This window comes from Athene noctua, chromosome 13 (assembly GCF_965140245.1).
Source record: "Athene noctua chromosome 13, bAthNoc1.hap1.1, whole genome shotgun sequence".
NCBI classification, from domain to species: domain Eukaryota; kingdom Metazoa; phylum Chordata; class Aves; order Strigiformes; family Strigidae; genus Athene; species Athene noctua.
The window spans coordinates 14611374-14628871 of NC_134049.1; the positions used below are offsets into that span (position 1 = coordinate 14611374).

At 42.4% G+C, this 17498-nt stretch overlaps 1 protein-coding gene across 2 annotated transcripts in view; it reads left to right on the forward strand.

Annotated features, from left to right (window-relative positions):
• Positions 1-7443: 7443 nt before the first annotated feature.
• Positions 7444-17498, forward strand: part of PIAS1 (protein inhibitor of activated STAT 1) — a 64470-nt gene continuing 54415 nt past the window's right edge. Inside the window, exon 1 of one of the 2 annotated variants that reach the window (XM_074916827.1) lies at positions 7444-7569. In XM_074916827.1, coding sequence (XP_074772928.1) covers positions 7444-7569 — 126 coding nt within the window. The remainder of the gene's footprint in view (positions 7570-17498) is intronic. The other variant, XM_074916828.1, reaches the window with a different exon arrangement.

A 17498-nucleotide genomic window follows, 5' to 3' on the forward strand; every position in this document is an offset into this window, starting at 1 on the left:
TGCAATGATAATGGGATAGTCATGTCTGTGCCAGTAAGAATATACTATATTAAAAAAAAAAAAAAGGTCTGCAATTCTTTCAAGCAGTGTTTGGATAGTTTAGTCTGGGATGCCCTGATTTCTATACGTTGAGGGAGAAATAGCTAGGGCTGCTGTGTATCTCTCCTGGTGGTACAGTGTGTGCCTCCGCTCTCTGTGGCTTATTCCAAAGACACAACAAACTGGACTTAAACACAATATCCTTCTGCAGAAACGTTGCCTCCTGCTCAATACGCCCTTGGCACAGCAGAGGTATTTTCTAAACACTGCTCTTCCTTTGCCGTCTTGATTTTTCAGCCCTGGTAGCTGGTGAGACGCTCCCAGTGACTTCAGTGCTGCTGGATTAGGTTTAGGGTCCAATTATCCTCATTAAAAGTATAAACTAATAATTCACAGTTCTAAGTAGGTTTGCTATGGACAGCACCACTAGGGATTTAGAGCGTGATATTGGAATTGGTGCTTAGGTTTTCTTTTAGTAATATTTTTTAACTGGAGGCAGATCTTTGGGAGAATAATTTTATGGGTAAATACGATCTTTGTTAATATTTTCTTTGTTAATTCATTGATGTTAGTAAAGAGCTTTGAAGATGAAAGCACTGTATGCAATAAATATTAACATTATTCCAACTTATTTTAATGTTGCCAGCATTCCAGCTCCATCATCTTTCATCCAAGAATCTCAAAGTGCTTTCCAAATGTTAATTAATTTCCTCTCAACAGTCCAGAGAGATACCTATTATTATCATCCCCATTTCACAAAGGAGTCATTCTGAGTGCATTTCACCCCCTGACTTGGACAAAATCAGGTAATACGGCAGGAGTCTATTTGGGATTGATCCAAAAATTCCTGACACCCAGTCTCCCGTTCTTGCTGCTAGACAGCATTCCCTTCTTGGGAGTGGGGTGTGACACTCACCTGCATGGTGCTTGCCTGCCTTCCTCAGGTGCTTTTACTGGTTGTTCTTAAAACAAAAAAATAGATAACGATAACATGCCACACCCAGGACAGGTGAGGAAATAAAACTCTTCAAAATCACAATGACTGAGTGGGCTAGGCTGAATTTTCAGTATCTTCTAATGTGGAAGAGTAGATCTTAATTGGATGCTGTTTTAGAGTACTATTGTTGAGTCAAAAGTCTATTAAAATTGAAACAACCTCTCAAATGCAGCAGAGGTGAGGATATGTTGTGGTGGAGAGTGCAAGTGAGCACATAAGATCTGAGCTAAATAGCAAATGCTGCAGCTGAAACTCCGTCTAAAACACTCTCCCCAAACCAGAGGCTAAGTTAATGATGAGACAAGAAGACCATTTAGAGACAGCATGACTCCAGCAATCCATGAGAACAATGAAAAGTTCAAAAATAGCAGTATTGACTGGTGGAAAAACAACATACATATAATTTTCAGGTAATTACTACAGTATAATTAGCTCTGTTGTTTTCATATGAGCCATCTGAAATGAATTCTGCTTGCTACTGGAGCTCAGCTTTATTTACGGTGTTCTCATGACTAAAGTGGTTATTTAGAAATAGAGAATAGGTAAAAAATAAAGATGTGAGGACTTCATACCAGATACTGTCTCCCTGCCAGTGGGCGTAGTCTAGCTGCTGGCATTTTATTCAGCGTTTTATCCACCTCTACTCTGAACCACTTTAGACAAGATGAGAACTAAAGAACCTGAGAAGACAAGCATAATCTACTCCTATAGTGTCTATGGTACTTCCATGTGTAATAATCTACTCCTATATTGTCTATGTTACTGCCATGTGTGGTCCATAATAGAAACTGTAGGACAGGGAGGAGAAAAAAGACTCAGATCCTAACAGGTCTCTGCCTCTTTATAGATCACTGCATGTGACTGATGCCACAAGCAAAATTGTTATAAATTAGGATTGTATGAAAATGTCAGTATTTTAGATGTACTGTGTGAGCAGAGGAAGAGGGGTGAGTAACATGTAACACCATAACAAGGACTTACTCTCAAAGTTCTGAAAAATTAGGCACCTTGATGATTTTTTTTTTTCCCACGGAATTCTGCTTATTTGGAATTATTTAGTATCCATAGAAAGGAACTTCTTAAGCATTGGGACCTTTCTGTCTTACATAAAATCACTTTTAATAGGAATTAAAGAGTTTGTCACAGTTAAAACCTGGTTTCGTTGATGCTGTAAGTCTGCACAGCTTAATTAAAAGTCTGCCTCACCTCTCTGAAGATATTTTGGAAATAGATGTAGCTTTCTGCAGTTTTCTGTCCTAGTGTTTGAATAGTTCTCAGCCAGTTTCAAGCTTCTGAAGCATCTGTCACTAGGTATTACTTGGCTTTGATATGGCACTGCGCACTTACAGCTCCTGATGGATCGGTGATGGCCTGTTGCAGTTGCTTTTTGCTCTTTCTTCTTGTACTGCACCCACACATTATGAAAATGGGTGCTAATGACAAAAAAATCCCAATTGTGATTCAATGAAGTGGAATTTTGTTGACAAAAAAATGTGGATTCAACTCAGCCAAAGGAAATGCTTTTACAAGTGTAGATGCGTATCTCAGGAATGACCATTTCTTCTCAGAGAAAAAACTGTTCTAGCCTTTTTTTTTAAAAAAGATAATTCAAATAAAGCTGAGAGAAAAGTGAACAAAGATAGGTACAGAACTACGTCCATTCAAAAGTGTCATTTTTCCTGGGGTAAAAGTTACAGAAGTTAATTTTTAGGTAAGTTAAACTAAATGCTGCAGGGCCAGCAGGATGCTGTTACCTCCTTAGGTCGGACTGCCTGTACCACACCGGCCTCATTTCAATGCAGAAAGCAGTCCCCTGTGACATAAAACTCCTCCAGTGTAAATGAGTTTTGCTGTTGAGACTACTGTCGTTACGTATAAAATTAAACAAGGCATTTTGCATGATACCCCTGTGGCTGGTTTGGAGGTAATCCAGGCGCTTTTCTTTTCCTGCACCTGTGCTCTATAAAGGTGCAAAACCTGAAAGGCACCGGGCAGAAAGCAGCCGGTCGCTGTGATCCGTGGGCTGTGTGCGGTGTGGTGGGGCAGGCTGATCCCCAGGGGAGACAAGCGGGAAGACCTCGGTCTGTTCGTCCTCACCTTAAAACGTAGTTTCCCTTTGACGCGACTGATAACTTCATTTCACTCAGTCCAAATATAGAATAGCTTAATTACGAAGGACAGGCCTTAGGAACATTAGTGGAGTGCTATGAGCAGGCACATATCATCCATTGATATTGGAGCGGAAAAAGCTAAGCAAATAGTTTTAAAGAATGAGCTAATTGTTGTGCCTATTACTATTGTCTTGCAGCTGCAACGCTTTGTATAGCAGTAAAGTACACAGGGAGCGGAGCTTGACTTGGAATGTGTAATTCCAGGCAGGGAATACAATATACAGGGCATTCAGATATCAAGGAGTGCAAGTAAAATTTTTAAAGATTTGCAAAAATCACAACGAAGGAAGGGTTTGTACCATGGCCATAGTAGGCTTTGAGTACTTGGTGGTGCAAAGTGCACTTATATACATACAGCAATAAGGCAAGTCGATATTTAAGAACTGAAAAAACAGGAAATACGCAGATGATGCTGGGATGTGTCACTCTGTAACGCTGCATATGTAATTAAAGATTATAGTAACTCATTTACATATGCTTTCCATATTGCAATACCATTGTTATAGCAGGATATAAAAGAGGTGACATTAACAAAATGGCCCAGTATCTTTCCCTAATTTAGGATTTTAGGTGATTAACTCCCCCTCTGTACATTTTAATGACACAGGCTGCAAAGATGTAATGAGTCCTCCCTTTCTAAGCAAGTAGCAGCCCTTGCTTTGGGCCAAATTTGAGAGATGATGGTAACATAATATGATATAATTTAATATAATATTGCACTTGGATGTGAATTTATGAGGAGATGCGTGTACCAGCCAAGTCCCAGTCACTCAACATTGCTGAATTTACTATACAGTATATTGAGCAATGCCACATATATTGCTTATAAATATTGAAATGGACTTATTTTGTCTGATATACTGGCTAATCCATTTTCTTCACATACAGCCAAGTAATTTTCACTAAAATGTACCTCTATTACTTTTTTTTTTTTTTTCCCCAGAAAAGGCTATTTCAGTGACACATCTAAATGTTTTCAAGCCTCCAACAGTCTCAGGAATTAAAGATGGTTTTAATGACTTGGACATGTTTCTCTATCAAGAAATAGAGTTGTTGAGAATCTATCATTAAATAAGTTATATTCAGGATCAACAATGTCCCCCCGTTATTTTTGAGCAGAGAGTAAGTTTGGACTATTAGACACAGAGGGAAAAGTCTTGGAGACTTGGACTAATGAAAACAACATGTTAGAAAAAAATGTGTATCTGTTTTAAGAATGTTATTGTGTCTGAACATGGTTTTAAGCAATGAGTTATGTGACATGATACAGTTTTGGGAAGGTTACAGAATAGGAAAATAGAAAAATGGAGGTGGAAGGTAGATTCTGGAAGTCATTTATTTTACTGCAATAAGGCAAAAAAGGGAAAATGAACTTTTGAAAATTGGGAGTTGAAAATATCAAAACTTTGAGTGATTGAGGAAAACCCTGCTCTTTATTTTTCTCTCTCCTTCCCCCTCCAAAGGTTAAAAGAAAAAATACTGCAGTTTTAGCCCAGAAACAGAGGTAACTGACAACTGGAGGACTATTTTGGAGGACTATTTTGGAGGTGTTCTTACTTGCTCCAGTTGCACTCCAGTTGCACTACTTGATGGGCACGTCCTTTTGAAATGAAGACAGAATTGTGACAGGTCTGAGTGTTGCTACCACTGACAGAGCTGCAGCAGAGCTGAAGCAACTGAGAATACCTTTGAAAATTACTGTGTGTTGACAAAGACTTTTCTTGGCAAAGAAACCATCAACCAAGTTTCAGAAGCAGAGAGGAACAAAATATCATGACATGTAAATAATTGTCTAAAAATAGAAGCACAGATTGCTTTTCACATTAAGTTCCTTCTTCATACTAAAGTATACACCGCATTAAAAAAGTGACTCTCAGAAGTCCAAACTGAAAAATAAAGGGCCTGTATTAGCTTTGTCTGTAAAAACACTTACAGTATTTAGTGTGAACCATTCTGAATTGAATATTCTGCATCCTCTCTTTCAGTTTGCTTCCTTACTTTAATGTATCTGAAGACATTCTCAGACTGTTTTATTTAAAGCAAGTTTTGAAAGAGGACACTGTGGTTTATGGCCATGTGTCAGGTTTGATAGTGTTATGCCATGATTTAGCAAAGCACTTAAGCACATGTCCACATCCCACTGAATTTGGTAGGAAGTGCAGAAGCAGAGGAAGAACTGTTTGCTGTGCAGCAAGCCTCTTTCAGGAGGGAAAAAAAAGCAATTAGGAAAAAAAGGATTTGTCTTTATATGATTGTAGATCTTTTTGCCAAATTCTCTAAACTAGACATGAACTCATAGATCATATTAGATCATGATTATTAAACATATTCAATCATTCAAAATGAAGTATTCTAAACTGGGCTGGTTCAGACCACTGAAATAGATCAGCTAATTATGGTACATGTGGGTGTACTGGGTAGTCATCTGACTTTTATTTTTTTAGATATCTCGCCTAGCACCCTGCCCCCTCCCCAAACCAGCATTTTAGACACTATGATAAGTGTTCATTACATGCAGTATTAAGCCAGAGTATCGGAGTATTACTTATCAGCCTTTTCTAATTGCTCCTCATTTTCTGAATGCTTCATTTGATATGCCGATGCTGAGTGCCGAGAACTGTAAAAGAAATCAATGAGAACAGTGGATACTTGGCATATCTGCAATAGAAGTGGGATGTACGCATGACCGGGAGAAGAAAGAGGGGTACCAGTGAGGAGTCAAAAGATGCACCTGCATTTCCTGTCAATCTGGTCTTGAGACCAAGCCGGGGAATGTTTCTGGGTGAAATGCTTTGAAATGAAATGTTTGGAAAGAGATGTGGGTTGTTTTCCTTTGCTCAGAGAACCAGGACTTCATATATATTTTTCCCAATAAACAGGATGGTATCAAAGAGCTACCTACTAGAAAGATACTTGGTACCACCATCACATTCTTCCCTCAGTGGAAGCTACCGAATTTTAAATTGTGGCTAACTATTCAGGTCATAAGCGAGACATAAATTATAATTTAGTAATAATCATGAATAGTAATCTTTTTATTGCTGATTCCCTGTGTGGCCTCAAGCACGCTTTCTTTAATCTGTAGAGTGGAGACATTAATGCTTTTTTTTTGTCTTGCAATGCAGATAGTAAGTGCTTTCTGAATGTATGATGATGAATTTTATAGCAGCTATGGAAAAACAGCAAATTTTGTATCTCTCTCTTAAAAGGATGTAGAATATGGGCCACGTTCAACAATTTTTTTCCGTCTTATGCACTGAGGTAAAGGCCAAGGGGAGAAAGTGTCACGGCAATCTGTAATTATAGTTACACGCAGGTAAAAGGAAGTTGAATCAAGCTAAGGTGTGCGATTTACACACTAGTATTTAAGCTAATCAGCTTCACAACTGATGCAGTCATCTTGCCAGGTAGCATTTTTGTATATATTTTTTCCCTCTGCATTACCTGGTTTGCTATTGCAAGAACCTGCATTTGACTCAAAAATTATATGCCACAGGCAAATTTGGATCTATGAGCTCTGCTCTGATTCGGTAGGCCTTCCTAGAAACATTGGTATTGCTTTTTCCTCAGTGAGAGGAAAACCTGGGCAAGCTCACGTTGATTCCCTGAACTTCCTCTGCAGCAGCTCAGAGAAACCAAACTTTATCAGTTTTCTGCTTTGTACGGATCAGGAGCCGGAGGACGGCTGAGGGCAGGACACTCGCCCAGCCGCCGCGGCTCGGCCGGAGCCAGGCACCCACCCTCGGCGGAGCCGGAGCCCGGCCAGCCCGCCGGGAGAGCGGCGCAGCCCGGCGCCCGCGGAGGGTCCCCAGCCGCGCTGCTTCACTCCTAAGGCGCTTAAAGCTGCGGATTAAGTAACGGGAAGTTGCAAATTCCAATTTTAATCAACTTATTACTCCAGGAATGCGCCTCCACCTCTTCCCTCTGGTGATGTTATCCGAGAGGGCCCCCGGCACGGCTGAGGAGAGCCGGGGCGCGAGCACCCCCGCACCCGGCCGCCAGAGCGCTGCCCGCTCTCCCCTCAGCGCCCCGTTCCCCTCGCGGAGCGATCAGCGGGGAAGACGGCACCGAGGGGCCGCGCTGTTAAGGGGCAGGGAAGAAACTTTCCAGGCAGGGCGGCGGCGACACGCTGCCCCCCCGCCCCAGGGAAGCTCGGCGACCCCCCGCCGAACGCCCGGCGCTGCCTGGAACCCCGCGGGCCGCCCCCCGCCCGGCAGAGTGCAGAGCAGGGACAAAATGGCGCCGCGATTCAAACGCTGCGCGCTGCGTGCCGGCGGGGGGGCGGCGGGGGGGCGGTGTCCCGGCGGGGTTCACTGCGCCTGCGCCCGGAGTTGCAAGATGGCGGACAGTGCGGAACTAAAGGTAAAGCGCAGCTTCAATTCCCTTCGCGATGCCCCTCGCTGCCGCGCTCGGGGCCGCCGGGGTTGTGCTTCCCTTCCGCACCGGGGGTGAACCGAGCCGCCGCCGGCGCCTCGCCGCGCCCCGTCCGCGCTGTGCCTCGCCGGGGTGGCTGCGGCGGCACCCCGCCGGCAGCGGGGGCTGAGGGACGGAGCGGGGCGGGGAGCGGAGCTGTCCTCCCCTCGCCTCCCGCCCGCTCGCTCTCCTCCGGGCAGCCACGCCGGGCGGCAGCGGGGACGGGCGGAGAGGGGGCTCCCCTCGCGCCGGCGGAGGGGGCCGTTCGGCTCGGGCCGGGCCGGCGCGGGGGGGGGAGGGCGGCGGCGACGGCCGAGGGGAGCCCCTCGGGGAGTTACCGGCGCTGGGCAGCGCGGCTCGGCCGCCCGTGAGGCGGGGGACGGTTCCCCGGGCTGCCCGCAAAGTTTCCAGGGGACTCCGCCAGTGGCGGCGGGCGGGGAGGGAGCCCTGAGGAACGGCTCTGCCCGCCGTTGACAGGCAGCCGGTGCCTAACGACCGGGGTGGTGGAACACATACACGCACCGACGGGGGAGCCCCGGTTGCCTCGGCCCGCTCCCACCCTGGTAAATAGTGGACGTCACAAGCAGATGTTGAGGAGTTCGGAGATGCTGAGCTTCTGGCTGTCCCTGTCATCCTGAGAAACGCATCGAAACCTGGTGCTCTGGAGCACCCTCGAGCGAAGTTACAGCTCCCCGAATGGATGAAGCTGGGCGGGGGGGGGGTCGGAGTGACTCCGCCCGGGATGGAGGAGAGGGAGCAGCTCCGCGTAGCGAGTCCCTTAAGGTATTTTGAGGAATAGTAGTGGTGGAATAGTGGGTGGTGGGGTATCCATGCCGTGCACAAAAAAAAAAAAAAATCCAACAAAAAAGATCCCCTCCAAACTTTCTAGTCGCTTTGGCAAGGTGTATGTGGGTGCAAGCTCTGCCTTGCACTCCCGACAGTGTATTTAAAAGTTTGAGAATTTCATTGCAGTTGTCATATGGTTGTTATTCATCAGGATGGCTTCTGTCTCCTACTTTAAAGTTAATGCAGTGAAAGACACAAATCGGAAGTATATTAAATGTCTAACACAAACTACAGAATATGCGAAGTATGTCTAGGGAAATACTTTGTCTTTCCTTAGAGTTTTGGTACGTTTCACTTTTCTGTGTATCAGAGATTTCATGTGATTTATTTTTAAATGCTTAAAGAGCTGTCAGGATATAAAGAAATATAAAATCTGTTGCATATTCCAACTTTTGGGGGTCTCTGCCAGGCCAGGACAAATAGATCCTCCTTTAAATCCCTTTGTTTTTTTTTTTTTTTGTATCTTGCAGAGCATATTGCTTAAGCTGTGTTGTCCCCAAGCCTTTTTTTTTTTTTTTTTTCAAATAGTACTTCCCACATAATGAGATAAAGGGTTGAGATGTGATTCCAGTGTTAAACATCTGTTAATCTTAGCGTGGCAAATAGTGTGTTTTGGTAACTGACTCGAAGGATTTTTGGTGTGCAGTAGCAGGCTTTGGGTTTCTGTGATGCCTTTGTAAGCAAGACTGACTCAGATGGAGTTAAAAGAAACGAGAACTAGGGAATAAAGTTTGGGGGTTTTTTATGTGTGTTAAGATGGCAGGATGGTGGTCAAGGGACGGTGCTTCTGAAAGGCGTGATTTTACTATGAAAATTGACAATTTATTGATTTTAGGAGCTTTGAAACCTGAACCTCCTCCTCTTGTCCATGGCAGAGCCCCCAGGCTCTGGGTACGAATCCACATGTTGGAGTGCTGCTGGTCTGTGAGAGTAGCGTAGAGGCCTCTCCTTTTCTCTGCAGCTTTACAAGGTGGAGCTTTCATCAAGTGTGTTTGTGTCTGCTTGTCATCCTGGGCTTCTTTATTGATCCCTTTCTGAAACCTGCTTCTTGAGAACCGGTGGAGAGAAATTATGATTTATTTATTATTTTTTTTAAACTACTACTGTCGCTACCTCAGGGATCTGAAGGGTAAATGCCAAACTGACTAGTTTATTTTCAATTTCACTTTGCTGCTCAGGATATGTAGTGGTGCTTGCAAGCTGGGATTGTAGGATGGTAGCACTGCATTCTGTAAAAAGTTGTTGGATCTTTTTTTTGGTAGCTATGGGAGCTTGGCAGTTTACATAAGAAGAAAATAGTTACTTCATAAATTCATAGTTTGAAGACTTCGGTACATTTAAATTTTTTTCTTCTCTAGACCGTACAAAGAGAAAAGAGGTGTGTGGGTGTGTCCTCCTCTGTCAGGAAGGAGAGGGGAGACAAGGGGGCATGAAATTTCTGATTAGAGTTGTAGCTGTCACCAGTTTTCCAGAAGTAGTACAGCTTGGTTATTAGGTACTGGATGAGGTGAGTACTCCTTGGAAAAATGTGGCTAATGGAAAGCTGCTGCTATATCGTAGTTGGATGCAGTAGGTATTTTTAAGTAGCAGTACCTCCCCAGAAAATGTGCTTTTAAAGTATTTTTTTTTTTTTTAAGTTGAAAGGTAACCAAGGGAGGGTTTGTGATTAAGACTCTGCTATTTGAAGAATGAACAGTGAATTCCTTTCATTATTTTAATTTTCTTAGGTAAAATCATTCCATGTTTCTCCTCTGATTAATTAGCAAATGGCATTGATTTCAGTTAGTGACCTTTAAAAACTAAAATCAAATGTAATAGTTGCACAGTAACTCACTTGCCTTGACAGATAAAGTTTGTCAGAAAAACTCAGGCAAGTTTCTAAAACTTTCTGGTCTTCCCATGTAAAGAACCGTGGGGTTACATATGGGTAATCCACACACATGTAAATTGTGGAATGTGATATGATGGGTGGTATTGCCAAGTGCACAAAGTAAAATTAAAGATTTGCTTCCTCCAGAAGAACAGTGGTCATTTTTACTCGCCCCGATTTTGCATAGAGCTCTAAATCATGAAGTAGCATTTCCTGTAACGTATTTTCTTACCGTGAATAAGAGTATTTCAGTCTCTTGCCCCATTTGAGAATGTTTGTCCTACTGGAAAAAAAAAAAAAATCAGATAAGAGCAGACATCCTTTGCGGATCCCAGACTTGTAAGGTTACTGAATTCTCTGGTACTCTCAAAGGCTTGGATAAATGAACCAGTATGTTTTCACTTCTGTTGATGAAACAAGGTAACTGAAAAATCTGTTCTTCTGTGGATTACCTCCCTAACTCTATAGACTGAGGCATATGTGAATTTTCCTGATCTTAATTACTATTCCTGTATAATTGCATACAGACTCTAATTTATCTCAAGGTAAGCTATTTAAAGCTCTTTCTAATTGGAAGGAGTATACTTGAGTGATTAAATCTTTCCTTCAATATTTCTTACATCTCTTTAAATTGGTTATTAGATTGTTGTGATCTTTGCCTTCTACTCAGGTCTTTTGGAAATCATTACACAGTTTGCAATAATCAATTCAATTATACATGGATCAAAGAATGAAAAAGAAAAGCTTATGTTCTAGTATTGTCATTCTTGATACTGTCCTAAGAAGCTGGTTTCGAAAGCACATGCTGGGAGGTTTTCTCCTTTGTTCTCTCTCCTTTTAAGAAAGTGCCTTTGGGGATTGAAGAGATCCCTGGTGTGTTTCTTGTTAGACACAATTTATACTTTAAAAAAAAAAAAAGTGAGCCAAGAGTTTGCATGAAAATTCATAATAGCATTTCCACACAATGGTGATGAAAATAAACCATTTAAAAATATTCTATTGGGAAATACCCCTCCCCTAAATACAGCGAAGCATTTTTTTGAGGGGGAGAGGCTAGTAGCACGGCTTCCAGGTGGTGGTGTAATAGTGACAAATGGATTTCTGGTATGGAAATGTGGTTGTGTTAAATTGCACCGTCAGTGCTAATAAGCGTAAGCTACCTATTTCAGTGTTCAATTAGAATTTTACTCTTCTGTATTATGAGCTATTTTTGCTTAATCCTTTTATAAGTTGCTGGGGTTGTGTGTTTCTGTGATTAAAGTCAATATAATCCACTTTTCATTGTTATCTGAGTCCATGGATTACGTTATTTTCATGCCTATAATTTGGTGTATGTCAGTATAATTGCATTTTTAACTGTATTTTGGTCTAGGTATCTTTTTTGAGCTTTTGGTCTTCCATGCTGGAATTGCAGATATCAGATGAATAAAATTTGTAGCTGTGCATCACTGCTTAACTGTCAAAGCCCCAATCCGTAACACTTCTTTATTGTCAATAAAAAGCAGATTGCATATTGTGTACATGTAAATATAGTGTCAGCACACCTCTAGTATAAACCCCTTTTGAATGTTAGGGGTCATCCTGGAAGTATTTGTAGGCCTATGCAAGTGAAATTCTTATTCCTTGCCACTTGTGAAAAGGAAGGAAGGTGTAAGAACCAGTAGTTCATAGCAGTTATTTTTAATGGATTTACAGTTCAATTCTCTTTTTTTTATAAAGGTATTTAGAAATTATGGTTAAAAGGCTTAGAAGCTAAGAAGCAGCTAGAATATGCATCTTATTTAGCTTTATTCTGTGAGATAAGAGAAAAATGTTACCCTAGGGAGGGGAAGGGCTCAGGACTGCTTGGCCATTGATAAGAATGTTTATGGATCAGGCACACAAGACAAATATTTAAAAGCATCCCATGAAGCAGGGTGTAGACAGTTAAAATATCTTCAGATACTGAAGTTATTTATAGGGATGTAGATGACTGGTATGGTTTATACTCTGACCTGCATTCATACAGAGCACAAAGATAAGTGCAGACCTGTCACTAATGTGTTTGGCACGGTGGATTTTAGTTCCTGTAATCTGTTCTCGTGGAAGTCAACATCTGATCATTTTTCTCTTTAGTGCCATTATAGTGAAAAACAAAGCAGAACTTGCAAACACTCGAGACTCGAGTGCTCCCTGTAATTGTTCTGAGATACCCCCAGCCCTCCGAGCCTCTGAGTGCCTAGCTGCTGCATTTCTCTGAAGCGTCTCTTGTAATCCTTGTTGATTGTAGTAATGCTTATGAGTGAGTTCAGAGCTGAACCCCAGGGTTAGTCAGCTGGTGGACTGTTCATTGGTCTCTGATGAAACTATTGAATTTGAAGTAATAGTACTTCTCTTGCTACGAATCAACATTTTGAAAGGATTACTTTGTGGAGCCTTGCCATCACTCAGTGTCCTGGAGGGTGTGTGGCTGGGGTATGCATTGGATCTCTTGCAGCTTTTCTCTTACATGGTGATACTGGTGTTTGGCCATTTGGCTCCACAAGGAAAAAATTCTACCTACAAACCTGAAGTTGTCTCAGGAACGTCTGTTTTTGCTGCTGTGCTTCCACTGTAGAAACTTTTGCTTTGCTGAAAGATGTTACAGGTACCCTTCTAATGGAAGACTGTTTTATCACCTTCCATAAAAAGTAGCAAAAGCCCTCTGAAAGCCATGGTTTCAGTGAAGAGTGCAAACGTGGTTTTTTACATTAAAAACTTGTTGGTATATACCTGTGTGTCTGTTGCAGTCCAGCCACCACAGCTTCTGCCCTCCCCTTTAAGTAGGAAGTTCGGGTCTGGTTAACATACAAAAGTGCTTGAAGGAATCACAGAGAAATGTTTGTCCTGTTCTTAAAGGGGGAGAAAACAGGAAATGAATGTATTGTTTGGGTGACTGCTGTGACACATGCTTGGGCAGCTCAATTTTGGAATCCTCTTGATCAAGCTCGGGTATTGATTGTTTCATTGCTCTGTCACTATTCCAGCTCTGTGTAGCCCAGTAAATGCTAGGAGTGTTGGTTTGGGCTTTTAAAAATAAACACGATTGGGTTTTATGATGCAAAAATTGCATGTCATATCTTCATTGGTAGGCTGTTCATGAGAATAAATGCCTTTCCTAAAAGTAGATTGTTGTGCTGGTTGAGGGGGGGAGGGAAATGAGGAGAACAGCTCCAATAGTTTACAAAATAGTGCTTATTTCTGTAATTTTACTCAATGCTATCAAACCGATTTTGAACAGCTAGTCACTGCTGTAAAATGTGGCTGTTTCAAAGTAAATTAGAAGCTTTGGGGCTACAACAAAAAGTAGAAGATGTTAAACCTTTGAAAATGAGAATATATGGAGTTGAGGATGGGAGATATTAGATTATCTAGCCTTGTTCTGATCTTCCATATTTTCAATGACAGCCGGAACCAAATTAAACCAGGTAACATTATATTATTGTTCTCTGTGTGCTGCGATACAGACCTTTCTATTGTAATTTCTTTTCTTACTGTTTTGCTGAGGCTCCAGTCTGTTGCAGCTGTATTGATCCAGGAGTTTGTCAGCAATTTGCTTAATCTTACTCTCCTGTTGGGATTAAGGATGGCTGTAGATGTACTGCTGTGTCTCCGCTGGTATATTCTGTCCCTGAGCATATACTGGAGGGATACCAGAGCGCTCTGGAATCAAGCATGTTCCAAGACTAGGGGAGAGTAGGAATTAGAAGAAGGTTGGTATTGTGGGGCTTGTCTAGAATATGTGAAACAAAGAAATGAAAAGCTAGTATACAGTTAGACCAAAGGTCAACCTAAGCTTGACCTTTATGTCTATAGGAGATGATATGCAAGAGATTTATATAGGAAGTGGCATGATAATTAACAGAGAAGGAGGTTTTTAAAGCCATTGCTTGGTAATTCAACATGGCTCTGCAGTAAAGCAAAAACTCTGAGTATACTAAAGTTTATTTAGTGTGGAGGACAGAAAGATAAGTGTTATTCACTCTGTGCATCACTGAAGATTGCTCTGTAGTGAACTTCCCTTGTGTTTAGGAAATGGTAATGAGCTTTCTGGATACATTCTAATAAACATGTATGAGTTCTGCCTCCTCTCTGCTTTTGCCAGGACTGTATGGGCTGTAGGTGATGCTTCAGTTGCCAGTTTCCATCCTGTTTTCCACGTCTAAAAGCAGGAGACAATAAGAGAGTTTCAATCTTGACCCTGCTTTGGGGCTGATACACAGCCAACAACTTCTCCAGAATAGTAAGCTGTGAAGCATCACTTTAGCACTGTAGATACGTTCTTCCCTATGCCTTGCATGTTTATAGGTTATACTGAGTGCTTTTTCCCCAGTTTTCAGCCCAATTACAATTTGTCGTGCTAAATTCTTCAAACCAAGAGTTCAGTGGGACTTTCCTGTTAGCTTTTCTTGGTGTTATTTTCAGTTTGACACCTACTTGCTCCCTTGATCCTGACCACAGATCATTTGGTAATTTTAGTTGGAAGGGACCTTGGGAAATCTCCAGTCCAACCTCCTGCTCAAAGCAGGATCAGCTATGAGGTCAGAACAGGTTATTCAGGACTCTATCCAGTCTGGTCTTTGAAACCTCCAGGGATGAAGACTGCACAACCTCCGTGGGTGTCGTGGTTTGAGCCCAGCTGGCAGCCAGACAACATGCAGCCGCTCGCTCACCACCCCTCTGCCTGGGGGATGGGGAAGAGAATTGGAGGGGTAAAGGGAGACTCGTTGGTTGAGTTAAAAACAGTTTAATAATTGTAATAAAATAATAACAGAAAGTACAAATGGGTAATGCACGATGTGACTGCTCATCACCTGCCAACTGATACCCAGCCCATTCCTGACTAGTGATCCCAAAATACCAAGATCCTGCAGTCTCAATCCTGGAAGCAAGAGAGAACCCCCCTCCTTCTCGGCCGCCCCTCCTTTATATACTGAGCATGATGTTACATGATCTGGAATATTCCATTGGCCAATTTGGGTCTGGTGCTCTGGCCGTTCTCCCTTCCAGTTTCTTTTACACCTGCACACAGGCAGGACATGGGGAGTTGGAGAGTCCTTGATCTCGTAGCAACAACTGAAAACATCAGTGTATTATCAGCATTCCTCTCATACCAAATCCCATACTGAATCCAAACCACAGCACTATTCTAGCTACTAAAAAGAAGAATTAACTCTATCCCAGACGAAAGCAGGACAGCAGATAATCTCTTCCACTGCTTAACTGTTCTCATGGTGAAAACAGGTTTTTTTTGGTTTTTTTTTTTTTTTTTTTATATCCAGCCTGAACCTCTTATTTCAGCTTGTGCCTATTGTCTCACATCCTTCTGCTGTGTACTTCTGTGATGATCATGGCTGTGTTTTCTTGATGACCTCCTTTATGTGTTGGAAGGTTGCCATTTGGTTCCTCTAAAGCCGCCTCTTCACCAGGCTGAATAATACCTGTTCCCTCAGCCTTTTGCCAGATCATTTTGCGGTACCTCATGTCTTTGACAATAACACACCAGCACCTCATTTGGGGATGGGATTTGGGCAGATGATTCTGTGCCACATATGTAGTTCTTGAGGATTATGTACTCCTGTGGATTTCTATTAGTGGAGATGTATTACAGAATCCATACCATCCTCAGAAATGTGCAAAAGTAGTTCCTGATACCAGGTACCCTGATACCGATATCACTGGAAAAGGTGGAAGTTGCTTCAAAACATTAGATTTTAAAAGCAGTGAACGTTCTGAGGGGAGATGATGACAGATGACAAGCAGTAGGTAGCATCCCTTCACCAGGAGGCTCTGCAGGACTCCTGTCCATTTTGAAAGTTGGTATACCGAGCTCTCCCACTCTTCCATTAAATACGTGGTTATAAAGCAGATGGGAAACTGAGCTCAGTCTCCTTCCTGCTCAGTTGCAGCATTGCCTTCACTTCCTGAAGATGTGTCTTTTGTGGCCACAGCCATTTGAGTGTGCAAACATATGTGATAAATGTTCTCAGAAGTTTGTGTTGGGCCTGAGTTAAGTCATAATCTTGAGGCAGAGCTGAGATTAGAGGCCCGTTTTTTAAGATAGGTTTATACTAGGAAAAAAACCAGTTCCCTTCCAAAGAGATGACGAAGTATAAGACTATAGAGCACTTGAGAATTTTATGTTGAATCTGTAGTGATTTGTATTCTCGGTGGTTCTTCCAGTGTACATGCACTCAACCTTCCAGCTGGAATTGTGGCTTTACCTTTGCGAGCTGTACAACTCACTGCTGAGCAGCTGTAGGATCTGTCATCTGCAACATTTTCAGGGGGTGTGGTTTGCAGTAGGGTGCCATAAGTCCATCAGATTTCAGCCTTGGCCCTTTTGACCATGTATTTGCTCGGTGCTGCTCCTCTGTTCTTGAGGCTCACAAAGGGGAGCAGATTGGCGGCTGAGCCAAAAGGCAGAGTTTAGCAAAATAATTTATCCCTAGTTGTTTCTGGGATTAAAATTGGCTCTGCGTATCTCTGCAGAACAACTGGTAGTCCTGAGAGTCACTTTGTTGACCTAGTCTAATCTTGGTTGTTACGCACATCTGTGATCTGATCTGTGTAGCAGTCTATGTGAGGATCCTCCAGCTTTGTTTGGCATGTGGCAGTGCCAGGGGTCCTCCTGAGAACGTGGATCTTCCTTCTTAAGAAGAGCATCTTGGCTTTTTTGCTGTCAGCTTGCTTTTGCTGTCCAGCCACATGAAGACGTTTACTGCCCCTGAGAATCGATCTGAGCTGAAACTTCTCACTTACCTTCATTTACAGTCTTGTGCAAGATGTTCCTCCTGCCCTCTTTGAGCAGGATCTGAGCTCAGTAAGGGCTGTTCTGTTCAGCTTTTCAAATGAAAACATGATTAGTTCACATGCAAAATAGAATATAGGATGGAAATAGTGGTGAACACAGTTTTGCTTGGCAATTTAACATAGGTGCAGCTCACTGTTATTTATTTCTTTAAAAAGCAGATATAAGCAGAAGCCAAATACAATAGGGACAGTGTGCTTGGTTCAGGTAAAGTCTGTAATCTGAGCTGCAGGAGTGTGTTGTAAAAAGTTGTGTGGATCAGAATGTTTTCTGATACGTTCATTCCTCATATTGTTTCTTGAGACTCCCTTGACAAAATGATCTCACTTTTGT